At 38.9% G+C, this 19,947-nt stretch overlaps 1 protein-coding gene across 3 annotated transcripts; it reads left to right on the top strand.

Moving 5' to 3' along the window:
• Window positions 1–11,186: 11,186 nt before the first annotated feature.
• pmt (phosphoethanolamine methyltransferase) lies at window positions 11,187–19,307 on the top strand. Of its 3 annotated transcripts, none has more exons than XM_026143007.2 (12): window positions 11,187–11,311; window positions 12,856–13,027; window positions 13,401–13,556; window positions 14,292–14,428; window positions 14,621–14,772; window positions 14,905–15,093; window positions 16,631–16,720; window positions 16,824–16,913; window positions 17,007–17,129; window positions 17,253–17,384; window positions 17,668–17,784; window positions 17,909–19,307. In XM_026143007.2, exons 2-12 carry the CDS (start codon window positions 12,867–12,869, stop codon window positions 18,017–18,019), a joined length of 1,458 nt encoding a protein of 485 aa, XP_025998792.1. In that variant the 5' UTR covers window positions 11,187–11,311; window positions 12,856–12,866; the 3' UTR covers window positions 18,020–19,307. The 3 variants fall into 3 exon arrangements, with proteins under 3 accessions (XP_025998792.1, XP_025998784.1, XP_080145394.1); XM_026142999.2 differs by lacking the exon at window positions 11,187–11,311 and adding an exon at window positions 11,563–11,706; XM_080289268.1 differs by lacking the exon at window positions 11,187–11,311 and adding an exon at window positions 11,969–12,105.
• Window positions 19,308–19,947: the final 640 nt, after the last annotated feature.

Here is a 19,947-nt window from a genome sequence, read left to right on the forward strand (position 1 = left end):
CTGCCTGCGCATGGTTTGTGAGCTACAAGTTTGGTTTGCCTCATCTTCCCAGGCCAGCTCCTGTCAAACATACAAAAGCTTGTTCCCACAGCAACTGAGGGTTTTTTTTGTACTTCCTAAAAGGCTTCTTTTCTTGCTTCTTAAAAAATCGATTTGAGAATCTTAAGAATAACACATATGGGTGCAAAAGTGGACTACTAGAACTTATTCTGTTGTTATGATTGTTAGAATTACTACAGTATTTGTACTACCCTAGTAGTTGTTGTTGTTCTATAGCTAGTTCAGTGCTGTCCATACCTCCAGTGTGTTTGTTGAGTCCTCCCTTTTCTATATTAAGGCTTTCCTCAATATAGTCTGACATTAGCTTTAGCAACTTCTTACTTCTCCTTCTCTCCACCTTCATTCTTTTTTGCATCAGTTTCAGCCTCTTGTTGAATGACGGTTTGCAAAGGGCATCTGAAATCAATAATAGTAAGAACTGCATCTTTTATTACATTTCCACACCTTGACAGCAGCTTGGAAAGCCTGATCAGAAGCACAAACACAAGCACACACAGGAACAAACATACACACCTCAAGGTCTCCTTCATGTTTGAGCGACCACAGAAATTATGTGCTGATGACACCTAAACAGATTGTGTAATTACTTTTGCCCTGGTGGCCCTGGCCTGCAACAGAGATTTCCTAAAGCTGGTTATTACCTATCCAGAATTGTGGTGTTTGTGCATGTTTGGAGCTGCCTGATATTTATGATGCGATGCAATATAAATATAACTACAAGTTCAAGCTGAGATTGGAGCCAAGCCAGAGAAAAGGGAAGGCCCTCCGGGGTTGAAGTTTGCAGGTAACGCTGCAGAGGAAGCGGTAAAAATCTGAGAAGGACAGAGTGTGGCTCGTAGCCTGTAGATGCACCACAACCCCTCCTGTGCACAAACTGATTTGTTCTGTTGGCAGCCGGCAGGCAAAGGTCATCTCTGGTTTCTGTGGAGACTTTTGCTCCCTAAAGCGTCATGCACAAGTTCATGTTAAACATTGTGACCTCTTACAGAAAATAAACCACAGGGTGCTGACAAATACGCCTATAAAAAGTAACATCAAGGAGGTGTTAGACACTTTAGGAGCTGGTGGTCTAAATTTGACCTGACATGCTTAAATATCACAGTCTTTTTTTTTTTAATTTTCAAATTATCTAATTTGTTGTTCCTTAAGGCACATTTTGCCTCTAGGCTGTGTCAGATAAAAATATGTTTTGTTTTCACCTGCTCATTAAAATCTAGAAAAAACAGGAAACAAAGTCAAGGACCGACAAGGTGAAGAGCGACTGGAAAACAGCTAAAATCTCATAACAACAGATGTGTCATTGTGTAATCATTTTGTATTTAATTCTGTAAAAATCTTTTTATCCAGCGGGTCAGGTTCTTTATAATTAGTGTTCAGTCTTTTAACGATTTGTACTCTAAGCTGCAGGCTCATTGATTGGAAAACAGATTAATGTACTCAAAGCAAAACTTACATCTGAGTCCAAGCAACAAATTGAGATCTTTTCATGCATTTAATTCTGTAAAAGGAACCAAAAAATCCACTTTGGCTGCTTGTTGAGAGTGTATTCCAGTGTCGCTGCTGTTGTTTGACAAATTCCAGATAGATCCACACTTCAGGTTCGGGTTAGTTGGCTTTGGACGGTAATCGCGAAACACTTGCAAACATTACTGTGAACGTTAGAATTACTGTTGTTCATTATGGGACTTTTGATAAGTTTGATAAGTGAAACCAATCTCCATCCATCCATCCGCTTATCCTTTTCAGGGTCGCGGGGGGCGCTGGAGCCTATCCCAGCTGTCATAGGGTGAAAGGCGGGGTACACCCTGGACAGGTCGCCAGTCTGTCGCAGGGCTAACACATAGGGACAGACAACCATTCACACTCACACCTAGTGGCACTTTGGATTATTCAATTAACCTATCCCCACAAGCTGCATGTCTTTGGACGGTGGGAGGAAGCCGGAGTACCCAGAGAGAACCCACGCAAACACGGGGAGAACATGCAAACTCCACACAGAAAGACCCCGGCCTGATGGTGGAATTGAACTCAGGACCTTCTTGCTGTGCGGCAACAGTGCTAACCACCGTGCCACCGTGCTGCCCTTGAAACCAATCTCCATCCATCCATTCGCTTCCGCTTATCCTTTTCAGGGTCGCGGGGGGCGCTGGAGCCTATCCCAGCTGTCATAGGGCGAAAAGCTTATCTTGTCTTTAAAATCCAGCTTTTAATATAAAGCTGGAGCTGCAAAACAGAAAGTTTCACATCTGTTGCTGTCATATTGATGACAATGGTCCACATGTAGAATTGTCAACAACAAAAACGTGATTTCAGCCTGAATTGCCCAGTCAAAGAAATGGTGAGCCATGTTAGAGAGGCAAAAATACAAAAGAATGGTGCAGTGGTCTGTTTGTGTAAGCAGGTGGTATTGGCAGAATAATCTGACCTGCAGAGAAAAACGGGAGAGAAACGGCTTCAAACAGGTTTAGACCATCGCTGTTGGAAAGGGATTTTTGTGAAGTAATAAATAACTACTGTAATTAGCCAGCAGATTAAATAAAACGGTAGTTGGCCTACTCTCCACAGAGTTTACACTCAGTTGCAACATCAAGGTGTATACTGCCCCCTGCTGTGAAGGAATATAAATGTTTTAGGGCTCTTTTGACATTAAAAAAAAAAAGGTTGTTTTCTCTGATCAGAGAATCTTTTCCCCCTAACTGATCTAAGATGTCATAGTCTTACTTAGTAGTACATTGAAAATATTTCAAGTAATTCATTCCTGCAGTATTTTCTGGTAAAATTAGTACCATTTTGATACTGTGAGACAAATTAGAAAATCTAAATCTAAATTTAAACTAAAACCAGCCTCCTGGAAAAGGGGGAGGACACTTCATTACTTCCTCACTTAACTTTCTTTTCCTATTTTTGTTTTTAAATCACTAAAATTTCTTATTTTTGTTGTTTTTTGTTTTGTTTTGTTTTATTTTGTTTTGTTCTGTTTGCTTTTGGGGGGGGGGGGGGTGTTGGGGGGTATTACCATAAAATAGCATAGAAGTAGACATTCGTTAAATATACACTTTAGAAAATGTAGCATTACTTTATAAATTCCTGTAAAAAGAATGTTGCATTGTTATTTTTTTTATAGCATTGTACTGTAAAAAAAATACAGTGAAAAACTATAAAATATGGGTTTAGGGTTCTGGCAAACCTGCTCCCAGTATTTCATGGTAAAAATCTAAAGTGTTTCTCTTATAGTGTAGTTCAGTGTGTATATGTGCAGAATTTGACATTGAAAGGTAGTTTTCACAATCATTTGCTGATCAGAGAATAATTTCCTCAACTTAAATTCCCACCATATCCAGTCATGCCTTCATGAATAGGCTGGTTAGAAATTCTTGATGTCTTGATACTTATAATTTCAGGAACTTTTATTGAAGGGTCTTTGAAAGTCTGTTGTTATTATAAGATAAACAGATATCACCTTTTCATATTTCCCCTTCACTTTTCCTCACTTTTGAGAACCATCTTCCGGTTATGGCCCCAAACCATAGTTTAAGTCTCTCAGTAAAAGATTAGTAAGGTGAGGATTTGCCACAACAGGAAGACTTATTCCATGAATCAGATAATGCTCACAGAGCACGCCGGGCTCCTGGGGGAAGTTGCAGTTTATTTGGCTAAAAAACCCACGCTTGCTGTCACTGCAATTGCTTCCAGACATCACACTCTGACAAGACCTCTGAGCCACCCCTCACAGTATTCATATTTCAGATGTCACCAGCAGAAACACACAGACAAAAGTTTCCCACAGAGGGAAAAAGACACAAAGGTCTTTCTTACCACAATACTCACATACCCATACGTTATGTATGTTGAATGAGTTATTGATTGTTCCCAGCATGACAGACGAGGAACAAAATCCACAGTCTTTGTTCTGTGCCAAAGCGCATTATTAAGTTCAACTGAAGCTAATGCAAGGCCCCGGCAGTCTGTGACAGCCAATTAAGTATAAATCTTTGAAAAAAATCTTTTTTTAGTAGAATATTCCCTTTCTGTGTTTCAGCAGACGGGGCTTCTTTGCTGAGCAGCAGATAGTTATGTTTCTAAAAAGCACAACCTGCCCATCAAGTCCAACCCCGGAGAGCAAATACTAGAATTTCAAGACTTTTGAGGAAGTTTATATCTCATTTGCAAAAAACTTACAAAATGACTTAGATGCCCAAAGTATTAAAACACTGGCAAATAGATGTGAGTGATTGCTGTAAAGCTTAATGACAGAGTATTGTGAGACTGCTAAGGTTGGGATTTTTTTATAAACTAATTTTAGATTACCTGATACTGTTAACTTGTTGGAATTTAACTGCTCAACTTAACTGCTGAAAATAATGTGTCATAAATACTGACTTTGAAATTTATGATAGCATGTCTGACTATAAGAGTTTGTGATGACTGAGCATCGTTTTGTAAATGTAAGCAGGGCCTGTGAAAGCAGCCCAACTCTAACCCCTGCACGCTGGCTGTGAATAAGTTTCTGATCAAGGCTCCAGCTGTAAGCCCAATGCTCAGCAGGAGAACGTGTAACATGGAAACTCTTTTATCCCCAGATAAAAACACACGAATTAAAGTTGAGCTCGGTGATCTTGCTGCATCTCCATCATACTGCCACAGAGCCAGGATTCTTTGACACGATCCATCTGTTGTTTTCCTAATGTCCATTTCAAAAGAAATAAGCCCCATATGGATGAAGGTGAGGAGCTGGTGACACTGTCTGCTTTGTTACACCTCATTGATCTCCACGGGTAACATGAGGTCCTCAAAGTGAATCTGAAAATCAGTTCTTTCATTTCCACTTTTGAGGAAAGTAAAACAATATCCTGAGCGAACTCTGCCAGCATGATCCACTGCAGCCTTTTACTGAGAAGACATCCTATTGGAAGCGCATTAAGATGTTTGACAAATTCTTTGACTCCCTGTTTGTCTGTGACAGATAAGAGAAACGAGGTAAAAGAAGATGCACATCACAAAGCGTTCACTCAGAGATCAATCAACGTCAGCATAGCTGTGTCTGGAAAACAGCAAGACTATATGGACAAAATAATGGGTGAATGGGTGAAGAAATACATGAGGAATAAGCATGCACGCACATAAGCTCTCCCACTGGTAAAATCCATAAACAAATACATATAGTATTTGGCTCTGATGCTTTATTCCACCTTTCACCTTCTCTCATGGGAACACATAAACTGGAAAGGACTGCTTTGTGGTTTGCGAGGTTTCCAACAAATGCTTTCTTTTCTCTAGAGCCTCGTTTGCACTCCTGTTCAAGTGAAGCACAATTAGTTTATTTTCTCCCTAAGGCCTAACTCATAGGATATGTCTTTGTTTAGATCATAACGAAATAATGAAATTAAATGTTTTCTTTTTACTCCACCTGATTTACAACAGCACCAACACCTAAGAGTCTTCCTGTGTTAGAAGAAAGTGGAGATGAAGCTGGATGAAGATGGTTTTCTCTCCCAGGGGATGAGGCTGCTTTTAAAGCAAACGATGACACATGAAAGGCGTCATTAATATTTATAAGTGGTGATCGCAGAGTTGTATGCATGAAACAAGTGTAAAGCATGCACACATGAAATTCAAATTAAAGTTTCAACTCTGCGTGACAAACTTGTGACTCAATAAAATTGACGAAAACAGTGACAACACATCAAAGACAAAACTCACTCCTTTATTTTTTCCCTGTACAATGTAACAATATATTACATTGTTGTGGAAGGAACATATACTACATATATTGAGACACTTTATTAGGCGATAAAGTGTCTCCACGATCAGAACTGCACTAAATCTTCATGGCACATGTGTGATACAAATCTCCTGTTCTACCACATAACAAAAGTGCTGTATTGGATTGAGATTTGATGACTTTGGAGCCCATTTGAGTAAAGTAAACTTATTGTCATGTTAAAGAAATCAGAGCTTTGTGATATGTTGCATTATCCAGCTGGAAGCAGCCATCAGAGGATGGGTGCACTGTGGTCACAAAGAGATGGACGTGGTCAATACTCAGGTAGGTTATGGCGTTAATAAGCTACTAAGTTGGTAATAAGGTGCCCAAAGTGGGCCATTACACGACCATCAACAGCCTGAACCATTAACACAAGGCATCATGGATCCATGCATTCATGTTGTTTAGACTCGATTCTGTTTGTACCATCTGATTGTTGCTGTAAAAACAAGACTTACTAGGCCAGGCAACATTTTCCCAATCTTTTATTGTCTAATTTTGGTGAGCCCATGGACATTATAGCCTGTCTCTTGCTCATGGATGTCGGGAGTGGCACCTGTTGTGGTCTTGTGCTTCCTGGTTCTGCATGTTGTGTGTTCAGATGCTCTTCTGCAATACGTTGGTTCTACCAAGTGGTTATTTAAGTTACTGTTGCCTTTCTGTCAAAGTAGTCTGGCCACAACTCCCTGTTGTCTGGCATCAGCCAGTGAAGGTGTAAAAGCTCTAATATTATAATGTGATTTATGATGTCCTGTTTTGTTAGTACAAATATTTTTTTTAACTCTCTTTAGCTTTGAGTTTTGATGCTTTCTGTTTCAGCAACATGATATTTTCTTGAAGACAGAAGAAGATAGCACATGTTTTTGTATATATTTATTCATTGCTTTAGTGTAGCAGGACTCTTGTTTTCTTGTGGACATTTACTGACACCTAGTGGATAAAGGTGAATGTGTTCTGGTGTTTTATTATGCTGCAATTAACAGTATGAACCTAAAACTATGAAAGATATCATCCTTTGTAGTTTAAATTCGCCCTAGGTTTTAATCATCAGTATCATTTTTTGCGAACGCCTCTATTTTAGTTGCTAAAAACAACAGAAAAAAGACATCTTAAAATTCTCTACGTTTCTGACGTCGATGTTTTATACAGTTAGATTTTAACAAAGTAAACACTTTCAGTCAGTTGTAACCACCATGACCTTTTTTTCACTGCTGAAGTGACTGAATATCTAAATAACAAACTGCAAATATGCATCAAATGTACTTTTTATTGGCCTGTTCTTTTGTTGAATATAATATATATGTATAAATATAAAATGCTAACGATTTACCCTATAATTGTACTGGGATTGTACTGTTTCTTTTTAATGCTGCTGTCATTGTGTGACATTTTCCTCATCATATTGTTTCTCTTATTATCCACTGGTGAAAACAAGTTTCTTTGAACACAGTCTTTTCATATAAACGGAAGAGATGATGGCGTCAGATTAATTTTAAGACTTCCACTTCCTCTTTTTCTGTTTTTTTTTTTTTTAACCGCACAGTTCACTAGATGTCTGTCAGCTGGCCCGGGGCTACAACCAGGGGATGAATATTTAAAGATATTCTTTGATTTGTACTTATGCCATCATTCCTAATGACTTCTTGAGGAGGTTTTAAGAATTCCATGAGTAATTTATGTACCTGTGATCTATAAGTCTCGAATCAGACACCTTGTGATTTAAGCACGTTCATCTTGGATTCACTCAGGACCAAATGAGCAACAGACCAAACAAGAAAAGCTTCTGCATGAGGAGACTAAAGCCAGGTAACGCATATAAATCAGCTGACTAACAAACAAAACCAAACACACAGCTTTGGAGGACGTCAGCACAGCTGGCAATTAGTCGGGGGCAGAAAGAGTATTTGTAGTTTATATGCGTCTCTAACTGCTATAAATCGAAACAAGTGGCAAAATTACTTACATCACTGACTTTGTTAAGATAAGCTCACACCCACATTATGTTTAGTTTCGGAAATAATACCTCTGTTGAACTCATACTTGTTTTGTCCTCACACCTGGACAACTAACCAGCACAGGCCAGCAGTGAAAATTAGACCGCAAACAACAACAACAGCTCTGAATGTATTTGCTTCTAAAGTTGCAGGAAAGTACGGGAGATTAGTCATTCATATCAGCCGTGTCAATATTTTCACTCTCAGCAATCATTTACAGGCGTTTCGCTGCAGGACATTCGGACTTTTGGAACTGCGCTTCTATAATTAGTAGAGTTTGCTCATTTTGTACTGAATTTGTCTTTGTTAAACACGATCAGCATAATAAAGTCTGTCCTCCTTTTCCTGCTACTCCAGCTCTAGAATACTGCAACCACGTTAGAAGATGTCACGTCATCATTTAATGCTCACATGATGTCATCACCTGTTTTATTCAGTCTTCACATCCATTTCCTGTTTAATCTCATTCAATCTGCAACATGAATTCGCCTTCTGTTTTCAATTTTACTCTCAATTACTCCGTCCTTCTATTTTAAAAATAAACTAAAGTCTCCACACTAAGCTCTTACTAAAGGAGACTTACAACTAAGAAATCAACTGAGGTTAACATGAACTGAATTTAAAATCCATTTATGGCAGTTCACCTTCATATATTTTTACAATAGGCTCACCGGTTCAAGTTTTTTTATGCGCACAAAGCTAAGTTATGTATTGATTACTTGGGGACACCTGTCTTTGGTCTGTATTCTACCATTAACTGAATTACAGTACATTGAACTTCAACTTAAACGCCTACAGTACGCTGAATATAAACGACTGTGGTTAGGGTTTTTCCCAACCTCCATTGGTACCTGAAATTCTCAGAAAAGCCTTGCTGTCCGCTCATGTGATCCAGCTCAGGGTGGCTAAAGTGAACTTTGAATGCTGTTATGTTGGAACTGTGCAAAAAGTCAAGCAGCACACACAAGCACACTTTCAGAAGCACAAAATGATTCACACACTCATGCTGCATGTGTTTCAGCACCACTGTCATTTTCACTAATCTATCAATAGGTCTACCGTCGTGTACAGATATGCTGTACGTGAATAAGTTAAGACAACTTTCAGTGCTCATTTTATGAATACAAGTGAAAATAGATATTATTCATGTCCACTTGTTTGTTCTGTTGTTGTCTTTCTAAAATTGTCTGTATTTCTTGAAGTTGACCAGGTTTGCTAAACTTGCTAAAAAAAAAAAAAAACATTAAAGAAAACAAACTGCACAATTAAAGTTTTCACAACCAGGCAAGAAACAACTTGACTTATAAGAAACCCACGGGAGAAATACAACAAATGTTAAACATTTACAACCAACAGCAACATGGTGAAAAGCATCAAAGACTACAGGACATCACCGAGCCACACTGCAACGAACTGACTAACAACTGGAATGTGTCATATTGTCAGTATGATAAACGCCAGCATCTCGCATACTGTAGTTCACACAAAGTGCACGACCTGAGAACACTCACCAATGTAAAGATGACAGCAGACTGATAGTAGACTGAAGCGCGGTCTCCACCCGAAACAGCATGATCTATGTGGAAATGTCACAGCTGAGGCTCTGTTACATCTCAGCAGCAAAACAGAGGACATTAAAGGATGGAAACTTAAATGTCAGATTGAATTCATTTGCAAATATTATTTAATTATATCCTTTAGGTAACAGAGAGCAAAGTCACGTTTGCTGTATGCAGTTTGTAGCCTAATCCATGATTCTCTACTCTGTGCTTTGGTGGTTTGAGTAAACCTTCTTGTTTTTATAAATAGAGCAGAGTGAAAGTGAAAGTGAAGGTGAGAAAGCAAAGTGCAGCTTGTACACAGTTCAAAACACAATGTGTTTTAGAGTGTTTATTCATGTTATAATGTAGGTGCACTCTGTGTGAGAATCTGCTGTTCCTTTACTGCTTGAGAGGAGCAGAAGGCAAACGCTGTCACAGAAAACAAAGAAGAGCAGCAAGAAAGGAGCACTAATTGGTTTACAGTAGCATAGAAGCCATTTGCTGTATTTCACAGTCTCGTGTGTGCTGATGGTTGTGGCTTGATCTCTTTTGTTTCTTATTGCCATAAACGTTCATCCACTGATTTTAAATTGCACGTAGAGCACCTCTAAATACAATTTTGAGGAACTTGTCTTTAACTTCTGTAGCTCTATTTAACGCTACTCACTTATCCTCAGTTATAGTATTTTAAGGATGAAATTACTTTGTATTATTAGATCTGATAGATGTAGCTACTAGTTAAAACATAATAAGCTTAATATACTGTTGAAGATTGACTAAGACATTGCCAAGCAACTTTCCCTTGCCTTAATGCCTTAAGCTATAAAGATGCAGGAGGATTAGGTCATTTATGATAGCAAAAGGCAAGATTACCCAGAAGTGATTATGATTTTAACAGTCAATAAATACACACACTGGACATTTTATAAGGTAGAATGGCAATACCAATTTTACTTATATAGGACATTTGATTACGGTATATGTAAATTAAATGTGCTTAAAACAGAAAGTAAAAGCATAAAAAATCACTGCACATTTACTATGCCTTAAGGCAGTGAAAACAAAATAAAACAATAAAAATATGCACAGCTATTAAGTGTAATGGCCTGTGTGCCTGTTTGAACGTACACACAGATGTAAAAGTAGTTTGTTCCAAAGAACAGAACCACAGTACCTGAAAGCACCTTTAGCATACTTGGATCTGATTCTAGGAACATTTGAAAGAGCTGCACTAGATTACAGGAGAGATCATCTGGTGCAGTAGGCCTACTGGTACTTTCTAGTACTTTGCTGGATGCTGTTTTGGCTTCAGAACTGCCTTAATTATTTGCGGCAAAGATTCAGAAAGGAGCTGAATACATTCCTCAGAGATTTTGGTCTATGGCATTTAGTAAAGTAAAACAAAATAAAAGAGTCTGATCTCTTTGTACGATTCAGTCTGGTTTAAAACAACTTAGGCCTACTTAATGTTCAGTTACACACTCTCTGCAGGCTTTTTGAATTGTTTATCATCGTTTAATGGTTTATTAACTTATTATTATTAATGACAAATTAATTGTTTTATTTTACTTATTAATTCTACTAATTTCTCATACATTTTTAATTGCATACTTAAGTAATATATGTTATTCACTAACTTCTCATAGCTCACAGCCTGGGACCCCACTGGCTGCTAATGCTTTCTTTATAAAGAGGGCGAAAATTAGATATTAGCAATTAACTGTTAATTACAGTTTTCATAAAGCCTTGTGAAAACTGTGGGCTACTTACACTCCTGGCGCATTTCATAACCTTACGCTTTCCACCTTAACAGTATGAGGCAATCTTGCACAATGTTGCGCGTGCCGCCAGACATTTTCCACGTGTCAGCACAACCGAGACGCGACGAGCCGGGAGCCGGTGAGGCAGACTGCCGCGGGGAAATACACGAGGCAACGATCGTGCAAAAAGATGTGAGTGCATTCTGTCAACTTACTATCTGTGGCCGACATGTCTCCCAGGGATTTTTCTGGACGTCTGTGGTGTGTTGTGCACGTAGGCTTTGCATTATGCCCAGTGTCAATGCAAATCCGTTCTATGTTCTCTGCAGACCCTTGTTCCCACATGGTGATTCGTGTGTGTGTGTGCTCCCCTCCCATGCCCTCGTATTGGGCGCATCCTAATGGCCAGTTTCCTACCTGGCGACCACCTCCTCCACGCGCCACGCTCGTCCCGTTATTTAAAGAGCCCACACACGAAGTGACATCTGCTTTCTGTTATATAGGAGATCGATCGTTAATCATCAGACTGATTTCTCACTTCATAGATTAATTTTACAATAATCAACCAAAAACCACAATGGACAAAGGTACGAGCAGATCAAATGTATTCATTTTGTTTATTTATTTATTTATTTATTCATTTACTACTGTGAAACTTTCTTGAAAAGTTGATTTAAGCCAGAGGGAGCTGATTACACCAAAGTTTGGATTTTGTTTGAGCTGCTGTGTTATTATGTTGTAATTGTTCACTCAACTGGTGGAAGTAATCCTACTGTGAGCTCTGTGCTGGAATGTGATGGTGATTTGAACAAAGCTGTCAAATGATTTTCTTTTAACCTGCAGTTATCCCTCAAAAAAGGACCACGAAGATTGTCTCTCACCCTGTTATCACCTCGTCACTGGAATCTTAGATTCCACTTTGCCGCGTTGGCGTCATTTAGCCTGTGGATGTGTGTGTCTCTGGTGTAAAGCACATGGGGAAATTTGTGAGTGAAAGCGGTAGCCTGATGTTTACTGTCTTATATGCTTGTGCACATTACTGTGCATGGTTTTCTTGGATCTCTGTAAAATTAAAGAATGAATGGGGGATTTCAGGTGGGTGGAGGGGCGTTGTGGAACAACTGTAGTATAATCTGTCTTTTGACAAAAGGCAGCTAAAACCTGTTGTGGAAATAACAGCATGTCATATTAACAAAAGCAAACAAAACCAAACTTTGCAAACTGTGACAGCGAACGAGTGTAATATGAAACTGATTCTGGTTTAATATTCTGTCTATGTGGCAAATGAGTGTTTTGGGATTGCTTAATCAGGTTAGATTAATGGTTAATCTGTGTGGCCACAGTGTTTGTGGGAGTTTATCTCAGAAGAATTTTTAGCCTAAGGGGTAGAGCCCTTTATATGAACATTTGTCAAACTTTCCAAAAGCTCACATTTGAGTGAGTTAAATGAACTCAGATTGTTTTTTTCTCTTTAAAAATAAATTTAAAAAATAATTTACATCTTAAATAACTTAGAAGTAACATGATTAACCTGATGATCACTTTTGTCATATACTTGATAGATGATTCACAGACAGGTACCCTTGAACTTTGACACATCATCCCATGGGAATTAAATCTTAATTGCACATTCATAAATTGTAACTGCATTGCCATCATTATTAGTGTCCATACGCACACACCCACTTACACACATATCTAGCTTCTTGCCAACCCTGTGTGTTCTCTTATGATAGTTCGTAGCAATATGACAGAGTTTTGGAAGGAGCACTCTAAGGCTGCTACAGTGGAGGAGATGATGCTGGATTCTCGTGCCAAAGAACTGACTCAGCATGAGCTGCCAGAGATCCTCTCCATGCTGCCTAGCCTGGAGGGATGCAAAGTGCTGGAGCTGGGAGCAGGAATTGGGTGAGCACACAGCTGCAATAGACTTAGAATTCTGGGAAAACAGTACAAGAAGACAAGAAAGTCAGTGCTTTAAAAGACAGGGATTTAGTAGAAGAAGTATAAGCTAATGGAGTACTGTAATATTTAATAAATGTTTAAAATGGCATATTAATGATGGAGAAACTGAACTCACAGATCATTGTTCATTCAGTAGGCTAGTTCCAGTCATTATACGAATGTACTGTTTACAAGGTTGGGGAAACCTGCAGTGTCCAGATGAACAGAATCAACTTTTTGGGGTTCAGACTTCATTTAGTATAAAGATTTATGACTGAGGAGCACTCGATGAATATATGTAGCAAAAGTCATTTTATATTCTTATGTTTGCATCCAGTCGTTACACCAAGCACCTGCTGACCAAGGCAGCCCATGTGACTGCTGTGGACTTCATGGAAAGGTTTATAGAGAAGAACAGGCAGAAAAATGGCCACCATAGCAATGGTACCTTCCTCCAAGCTGATGTCACAAAGATGGATGTTCCCCAAAACAGGTGTGTGTTAAGATATCGTCGTTAATATTTAACCTCACTAATGGCGTGGTTCGATGAATGGCACTACTGTGAGTCAGCTGGTCTACTGGCCTGATTCTGAATTATCTCAAGAACATCTGGATAAACTGTCAGAAAATGAGTATATTTAACATACGCAGAAGTGGCTTCAGCAGAGGCTTACCTTGGAAACGATAAAGCTGACATTTGCCCTTTTAAGTGAAATGAAATGACACATTTTTTCCATGAAATCTATCTTCCTACATCCTGCTTCTAGCTTTCTCTTTGAGGGCTTGCACGTGCACATCTGTAGTGTCCCTATGGGACCTTAAACATGCAGAGAGCGAAGAATCACCCCTTTTGTCAGCTATGGCCCACAGATCAAATAGTCTAGAGGGGAGAGTCTGCAGTTTCCAAGCCAAAGGCATCTTAGGAGGAGCATTTAGTAGAAACTGCCTTAACTGTAGCGTATGCTATCATGAATCCCAGTGCATAGAAAAGGCAGAAGTATTATGGCCACAATACACATTCACCACAACTTTGTCCACTTCCCCAAAATGAAACATAAGTTAAAAGGTCACCGTTTCCAGCACACATCATAGGTGTACAAGTGGAAGTAGTAACTCTGAAAGGAGCCAGTTTCGAAAGGCAGAGAGACGACACACACAGCTTTATTTGTTATATACTGAAAATACTGTTGGTTACTGTGATAAAAGAATGATGCTTTTTTTTCCTCAGCATTGATTTTATCTTCTCCAACTGGCTACTGATGTATTTGAGTGACGAGGAGCTGAATTCGGTTATGCAAAAAATGCTTACCTGGCTGAAGCCTGGAGGCTTTCTGTTTTTCAGAGAGTCCTGCAACCACCGGTCAGGTACAGATGCAGAATTAAATTCAATGTTTAAACCTTTATGCTAAATGAAGGTAACTTAAGAAAGATTGTATGAAGTCCTCTGCCTGTATATTTCAAAAAGATTTAATTAGATGTTTGTACACCTTCTTTTAACTGCTCACTTTCTATGCTCCATGGAGATTAGTTTGTTTTCATTCATAATTTTCTACCAAGGTGACAGTAAGATGGATTTCAACCCCACCTGCTACCGTACTGAGGCACAATATAGCCACATGACTACAACAGTGCAAGTGACGGAGCCAAAAGAGGGCCAAACATTTGGTTTCGACATTGTCTTGAAACGGAGAGTTCAAACCTACGTTGAGGTAGAGACATTTGAGTCATATTAGGATTGAAAAAAGCACATGGCAGTTTCTGATGCTGGTGTGTGGACATGTAGTTAACCCATTTTACTACTACTTATCTCTGTCACCTTCTCATCCATCCAACACTTACAGATGAAAAACAATCCAAATCAAATCTGCTGGTTGCTAGAGAAGGTCACTCGCTCCTCGAACAGCCAGAATGGATTCAAAACCTTCCAGCAATTCCTGGACAACCAGCAGTACACCAAACGTGGCATCCTGCGCTATGAGAAGATGTTTGGGGCTGGTTACGTCAGCACAGGAGGGCCTAGCACCACCAAGGTAGGCAAATCCCAAATAATATGGCTGGATGCAAATGATAAGTGCGTCTTGGAAGGAAATTTAACAAGTAAAATGCAAAAATATGATTTTGAGTTATAAACACAATTACAGAAAATAACACAGAAAACTGCATGCTTCTGTAAGTATTCAGACTTCTGAGCGTCTAACATTTTAGTCTGGTGCAGAATTTGCATTAAATGCACTGGCAATTTTATTCAGACCCTTTTTGGTAGCAAAGACTGGAAGCGAACGGCTGTTAAATTGAAAGATCTAGCCTAAGATGCACTTCTCCTGTTGTCTAGCAACCGCAACGATATCAGCTAGAGCCGCGGTGAATGACTGAAATAGAGAAAATCTTTATTTTATGTAATTTATTTTACTTTTATTGCAGAAAATTGTGATGTTTCATCTGCGTATGAGCTGAGAACACCACAGCCATGGGCCGAGTTCCTTTAGCTAACAGTTATCTTAACTTTAGTTAGTAAACTAGTTTGCTAGTGTAGCTCACAAGACTAGTCTTATTTCATTTTGAAGGTACAAATACGTCTTAAATTATTGATATTTTATTATAAATAAAAGGGAGCATCTAACAGGAGAAAGATGATACAGATACATGACTTCTTATATAGAATACTATAACACACACTTTAAGTTTATGAACGTGCAATTTACAGGATGAGAGCTTATGTAAATATGACTTCAGCACATTCTGGTTACATCAGTCTGTTTCCTTACCACAGTTCACGGGTCACATGTTTGGTCCTGGAGAACACACTTACCTCAAAAAGTGAACCGTCTGCTCGTTTTTTCCCAAAACATTTAAGTACATTTGGCTTCACACTGGCAAACAGACGCAGCTTCAGCAGAAAACTAACTAGCCAACTAACCAACCAACCAAAGCACGCAGGACCTGTGCCGCATTAAGTTGGCCAAAAGTTAGCTCAGTTCGGCTTTTTAGGATTCTTCTCTGCTGAACATTTGATAAAACTCAGCACTTACTATTAAAGGTTTATTTCTGGACTGCTTTGCTTAAACCGGTCACCATTTTTTCCAAAACGTTTCTTCAACCTTAAAATCGTAATGAATTCTGGGATAGGGTGGGCCACGAAGGTCTATGTCATCTGATGCCATTTTTTTTGACATTTTAGTCTGATGCCAGAGGCTGTTTTGAGCTCATGTCTGAGGACGTTTTTCCTGAGACCTGCAGATGTCCTAAAACAGGGGTGTCCAAGGTTTTAGATGTGTCCTTGATCCAACACAGCTGATTTAAATGGCTAAAATACCTTCTCAACATGTCTTGAAGTTTTCCAGAGGCCTGGTAATGAACTAATCATTTGATTCAGGTGTGTTGACCCAAGGTGATATCTAAAACCTGCAGGACACCGGCCCTTGAGGCCTGGAGTTGGACACCCCTGTCCTAATATGTACACCGTAGTGGCCTCAGTAACTATGAAATAAAAGTTTGTAGCCAAAATAACCTTTACAAAGTTGGCCTCAAAGCCAGGCTGAATCAAAGACAACATTTTTGTGCTAACAGGAGTTTGTGGACCTGCTGAACCTGAAGCCAGGACAGAAGGTTCTGGATGTTGGTTGTGGCATTGGTGGAGGAGACTTCTACATGGCAAAGGTAAGAGCAACCAAGTCACAGGCCACACTTACAATGTTGATTTTAGGGCACTTATCATTATTGTAAAAGCTATAACTGTGGCAATTATTATGTGATTTTTCAGGCATTTGGAGTGGAAGTGCTCGGCTTGGATCTGTCAGACAACATGGTGGACATTGCAATAGAGAGGGCAAAAGCAGAGAATGTTCCATCAGTACGTATGTTATTCTGTTGATTACAACACCAAAGTTAATGGCTGGACTAATGATTTATTTCCAAATCTTTAATGGTATTTACTGTTCCTCAGGTGCGGTTTGAGGTTGCCGATGCTACAAAAAGGACATTTCCAGAAGATTCATTTGATGTGATCTACAGCAGAGACACAATTCTGCACATAGATGATAAACTAGCCCTCTTCAAACGCTTCCATGTGTGCATCTCTTTAAGTCTAAATGGTTTCATTTCATGAATTTCCCAACTTTTCTTGTAATTTGTAGAGAAAAAATGATACAGCACTAAATGTAACAGACATCTTGTTCTTGTTGATATCCAGTCATGGTTAAAGCCAGGCGGACAGTTGCTTATCAGTGACTATTGCTGTGGGAAGAAGCCCTGGACCCCAGCATTCGAGGCCTATGTGAAACAAAGAGGCTATGTCCTGTATACGCCTTCAGAGTATGGCAAGGTAAAAATACTCGTGTATAAAAATGCTAGTAGTTTAAAACTTTGGACTCTTTTCTGATATGTAGATTATATTTTCTGTTTTTGCAATTCAAAATCCTGTTTAACAGTATAAGCAGTGCACTGATCCACTTATGAGTAAATGTGTTTAGAAGAATATAGAAGCAGCCAAATTTTCCAACATTATGTCCAGAGAATAGACTTTGTATGTATGTACTACTGCAGTCCATCAGTTGATGGTGCTGTCCCCACACTGCTTAATCCCTCCTCTGCCTCCCCATCTACAGTTCATTCAGGAGGCTGGTTTCAGCAAAGTTCGAGCCGAAGACCGCACAGCCCAGTTCATCGAAGTGATTAAGACAGAGCTGCAGAGAGCAGAGGTCATTAAAGATGAATTCATTAAGGTGGGAATGCACAACCACAACCACACAGTGTGTCAAAGATTGCACCTTCATAATTGTGTTACGACAGAAAGCTAAATTCCTCCTTTAGTGTGCCATCCAACACACCTGTATCTTTTCCCTGCAGGAATTTTCTGAAGAGGATTATTTTGAAATAGTGAATGGATGGAAAGAAAAACTGGAACGTTCCAACAGTGGAGACCAAAGATGGGGACTTTTTCACGCGACAAGAGACTGAGCTGTTGAAGCTCGCCGTGTTAGAGATAATAAAAGAAAAAAGAAACAATGTTTCTGCTACATTATTCTTTTTCTGGGTATCCTGTTGTCTTTAAAGCAAATCACTGACAACTCTTTCATTATTTTCTGCCAATATACCTTTAACTAAGTGATCTACACTTTGCCATCTTGCATTTCTAGTGAGCAAATATTTTTGGGAGTATAACAACAACGGAGTGTAAAAGAAGGTCCAGACAACTGCGCAGAGTAATCAAGGTTTATTCTGATTAAGCAGGTTGTTGGTGTCCAATTACTTAAATGTAAACAAGTTGAAATGAGTTCTTGAACTAAAAAAAATAGCACTGTTCTCAACCGCAGAGGCAAAATCAATTGACAGCAGATTGATTTTTGAAGGAAGATGCAATGAATTATTTCTAGTTAAATTAACAGGTGCATGAATTAGTTAACAAACAGTGTATTGCAACAAGCTTGAGTAGCTAATACTGAGCAGATAAACCTGAGGAAAACAAATTCAACAGGAACCAGTTAAACTGGTTGAAGCAGTCAGCTCATCTTTTCTGAGCTGTCTGCATTCTCATGACATCAGTTTACAGTTTAAAACCATCAATTGGAGTTGCAAGTATTGCAATTTGCTCATCTGGCTGGATTGCCACATTAGGTAGCTCCACATGTTTGATTTGGCAGAGTTTTATGCCACATGCCCTTCCTCATGCAACCACAAAAAAACTTCCATCTCCTTCCAGGCAAAATAACTAGAGATCTTTTGTTTGGTAGGCAAATGTGTAAACCACTACAATAAGAGCCACGGTTGGTAAAGCATTGCAACACCTCCTAAATCCCAAATGTTTAATTAAATACATAGTTTATCATTTCTTAATAAAAGCTGGAATAAATCAGTCTCATGCATTCTAAAGAAAAATGCCAATAAATAAAAGATAAGTACTCCGTGTTTACCATTAACTGCTTCTTCAAATATTCTTGTATGCCACGTTGATCCACTGTGCAGATTTGCAATAATGATTCTGATCCATTTTTATGTTTGTGTGTTAACGCAGCAGATTTTCCTAAATGCAAAAAGACTTCTTAACACTTTATAATGCCACTGTTAATAAAAATGAATCGCTAACTTTAGTTAACAGTGTATTACAACAGTCATTATTATTGCTGCTTACTGTTTGGTCAATAGCTGGTTTGTAAATCACTGTAAGTTTGCAACTGATGGTTATAAAACGTGTTTGGCTATAATAAAGCTGAAGCCTCTGTTTCTAATACAAATCAATCAATCATGACCAGAAGCTGTGGTTTGTGTCCTCTTTCACTTACAGTTTAATTTTCATTTCAGTTAGGTTTACAGAAAGGTTGTGGTTTGATTTGAAATACAAGTTAGGAGTGAAACCCCTGTCACTATTGCCATGACACACGCATCACTGCTTTACACCCAAGCACGCCTTGTGTGTAATAAACAGTAGCATTTTATGTCCTGGGAACGAAAAGGAAATATGTCATCAGTGATTAAGCCTATCCTACAACACATATATTTAATAAAATATAATATTGATTCTACAATTATGGCTGTTGGCAAAAAGATATTTCTACAGTAAAGCAATGAATCTTTTTAATTTGAATAGTAAAATATACTTTGCTGCGTAGCCCTTGTTAGTATCGTTTTAGATCCATTCTTACCTGAAAACACTGCCTTAATTCAACAGGGCCCTGTTTCAGGAAGCCGGTTTAGAAAACTCAGAGTTAAAAATGATACGCAGGGTTGAGTAACCCCGAACTGTCCAACTCGGAATATTCGGTTTCAGAAAGGCTGATAACAATTAGTTCAATCAACGCGGAGTTGCTTTAACCCCAAGTGAAGCGCGCGGACGAGGATACATAAAGCCCTGATAAGCGGAGCACAGATTAAGCGAGTCACCATGGAGA

The sequence above is a fragment of the Astatotilapia calliptera genome, chromosome 2 (assembly GCF_964374335.1).
Source record: "Astatotilapia calliptera chromosome 2, fAstCal68.1, whole genome shotgun sequence".
Lineage (NCBI taxonomy): Eukaryota > Metazoa > Chordata > Actinopteri > Cichliformes > Cichlidae > Astatotilapia > Astatotilapia calliptera.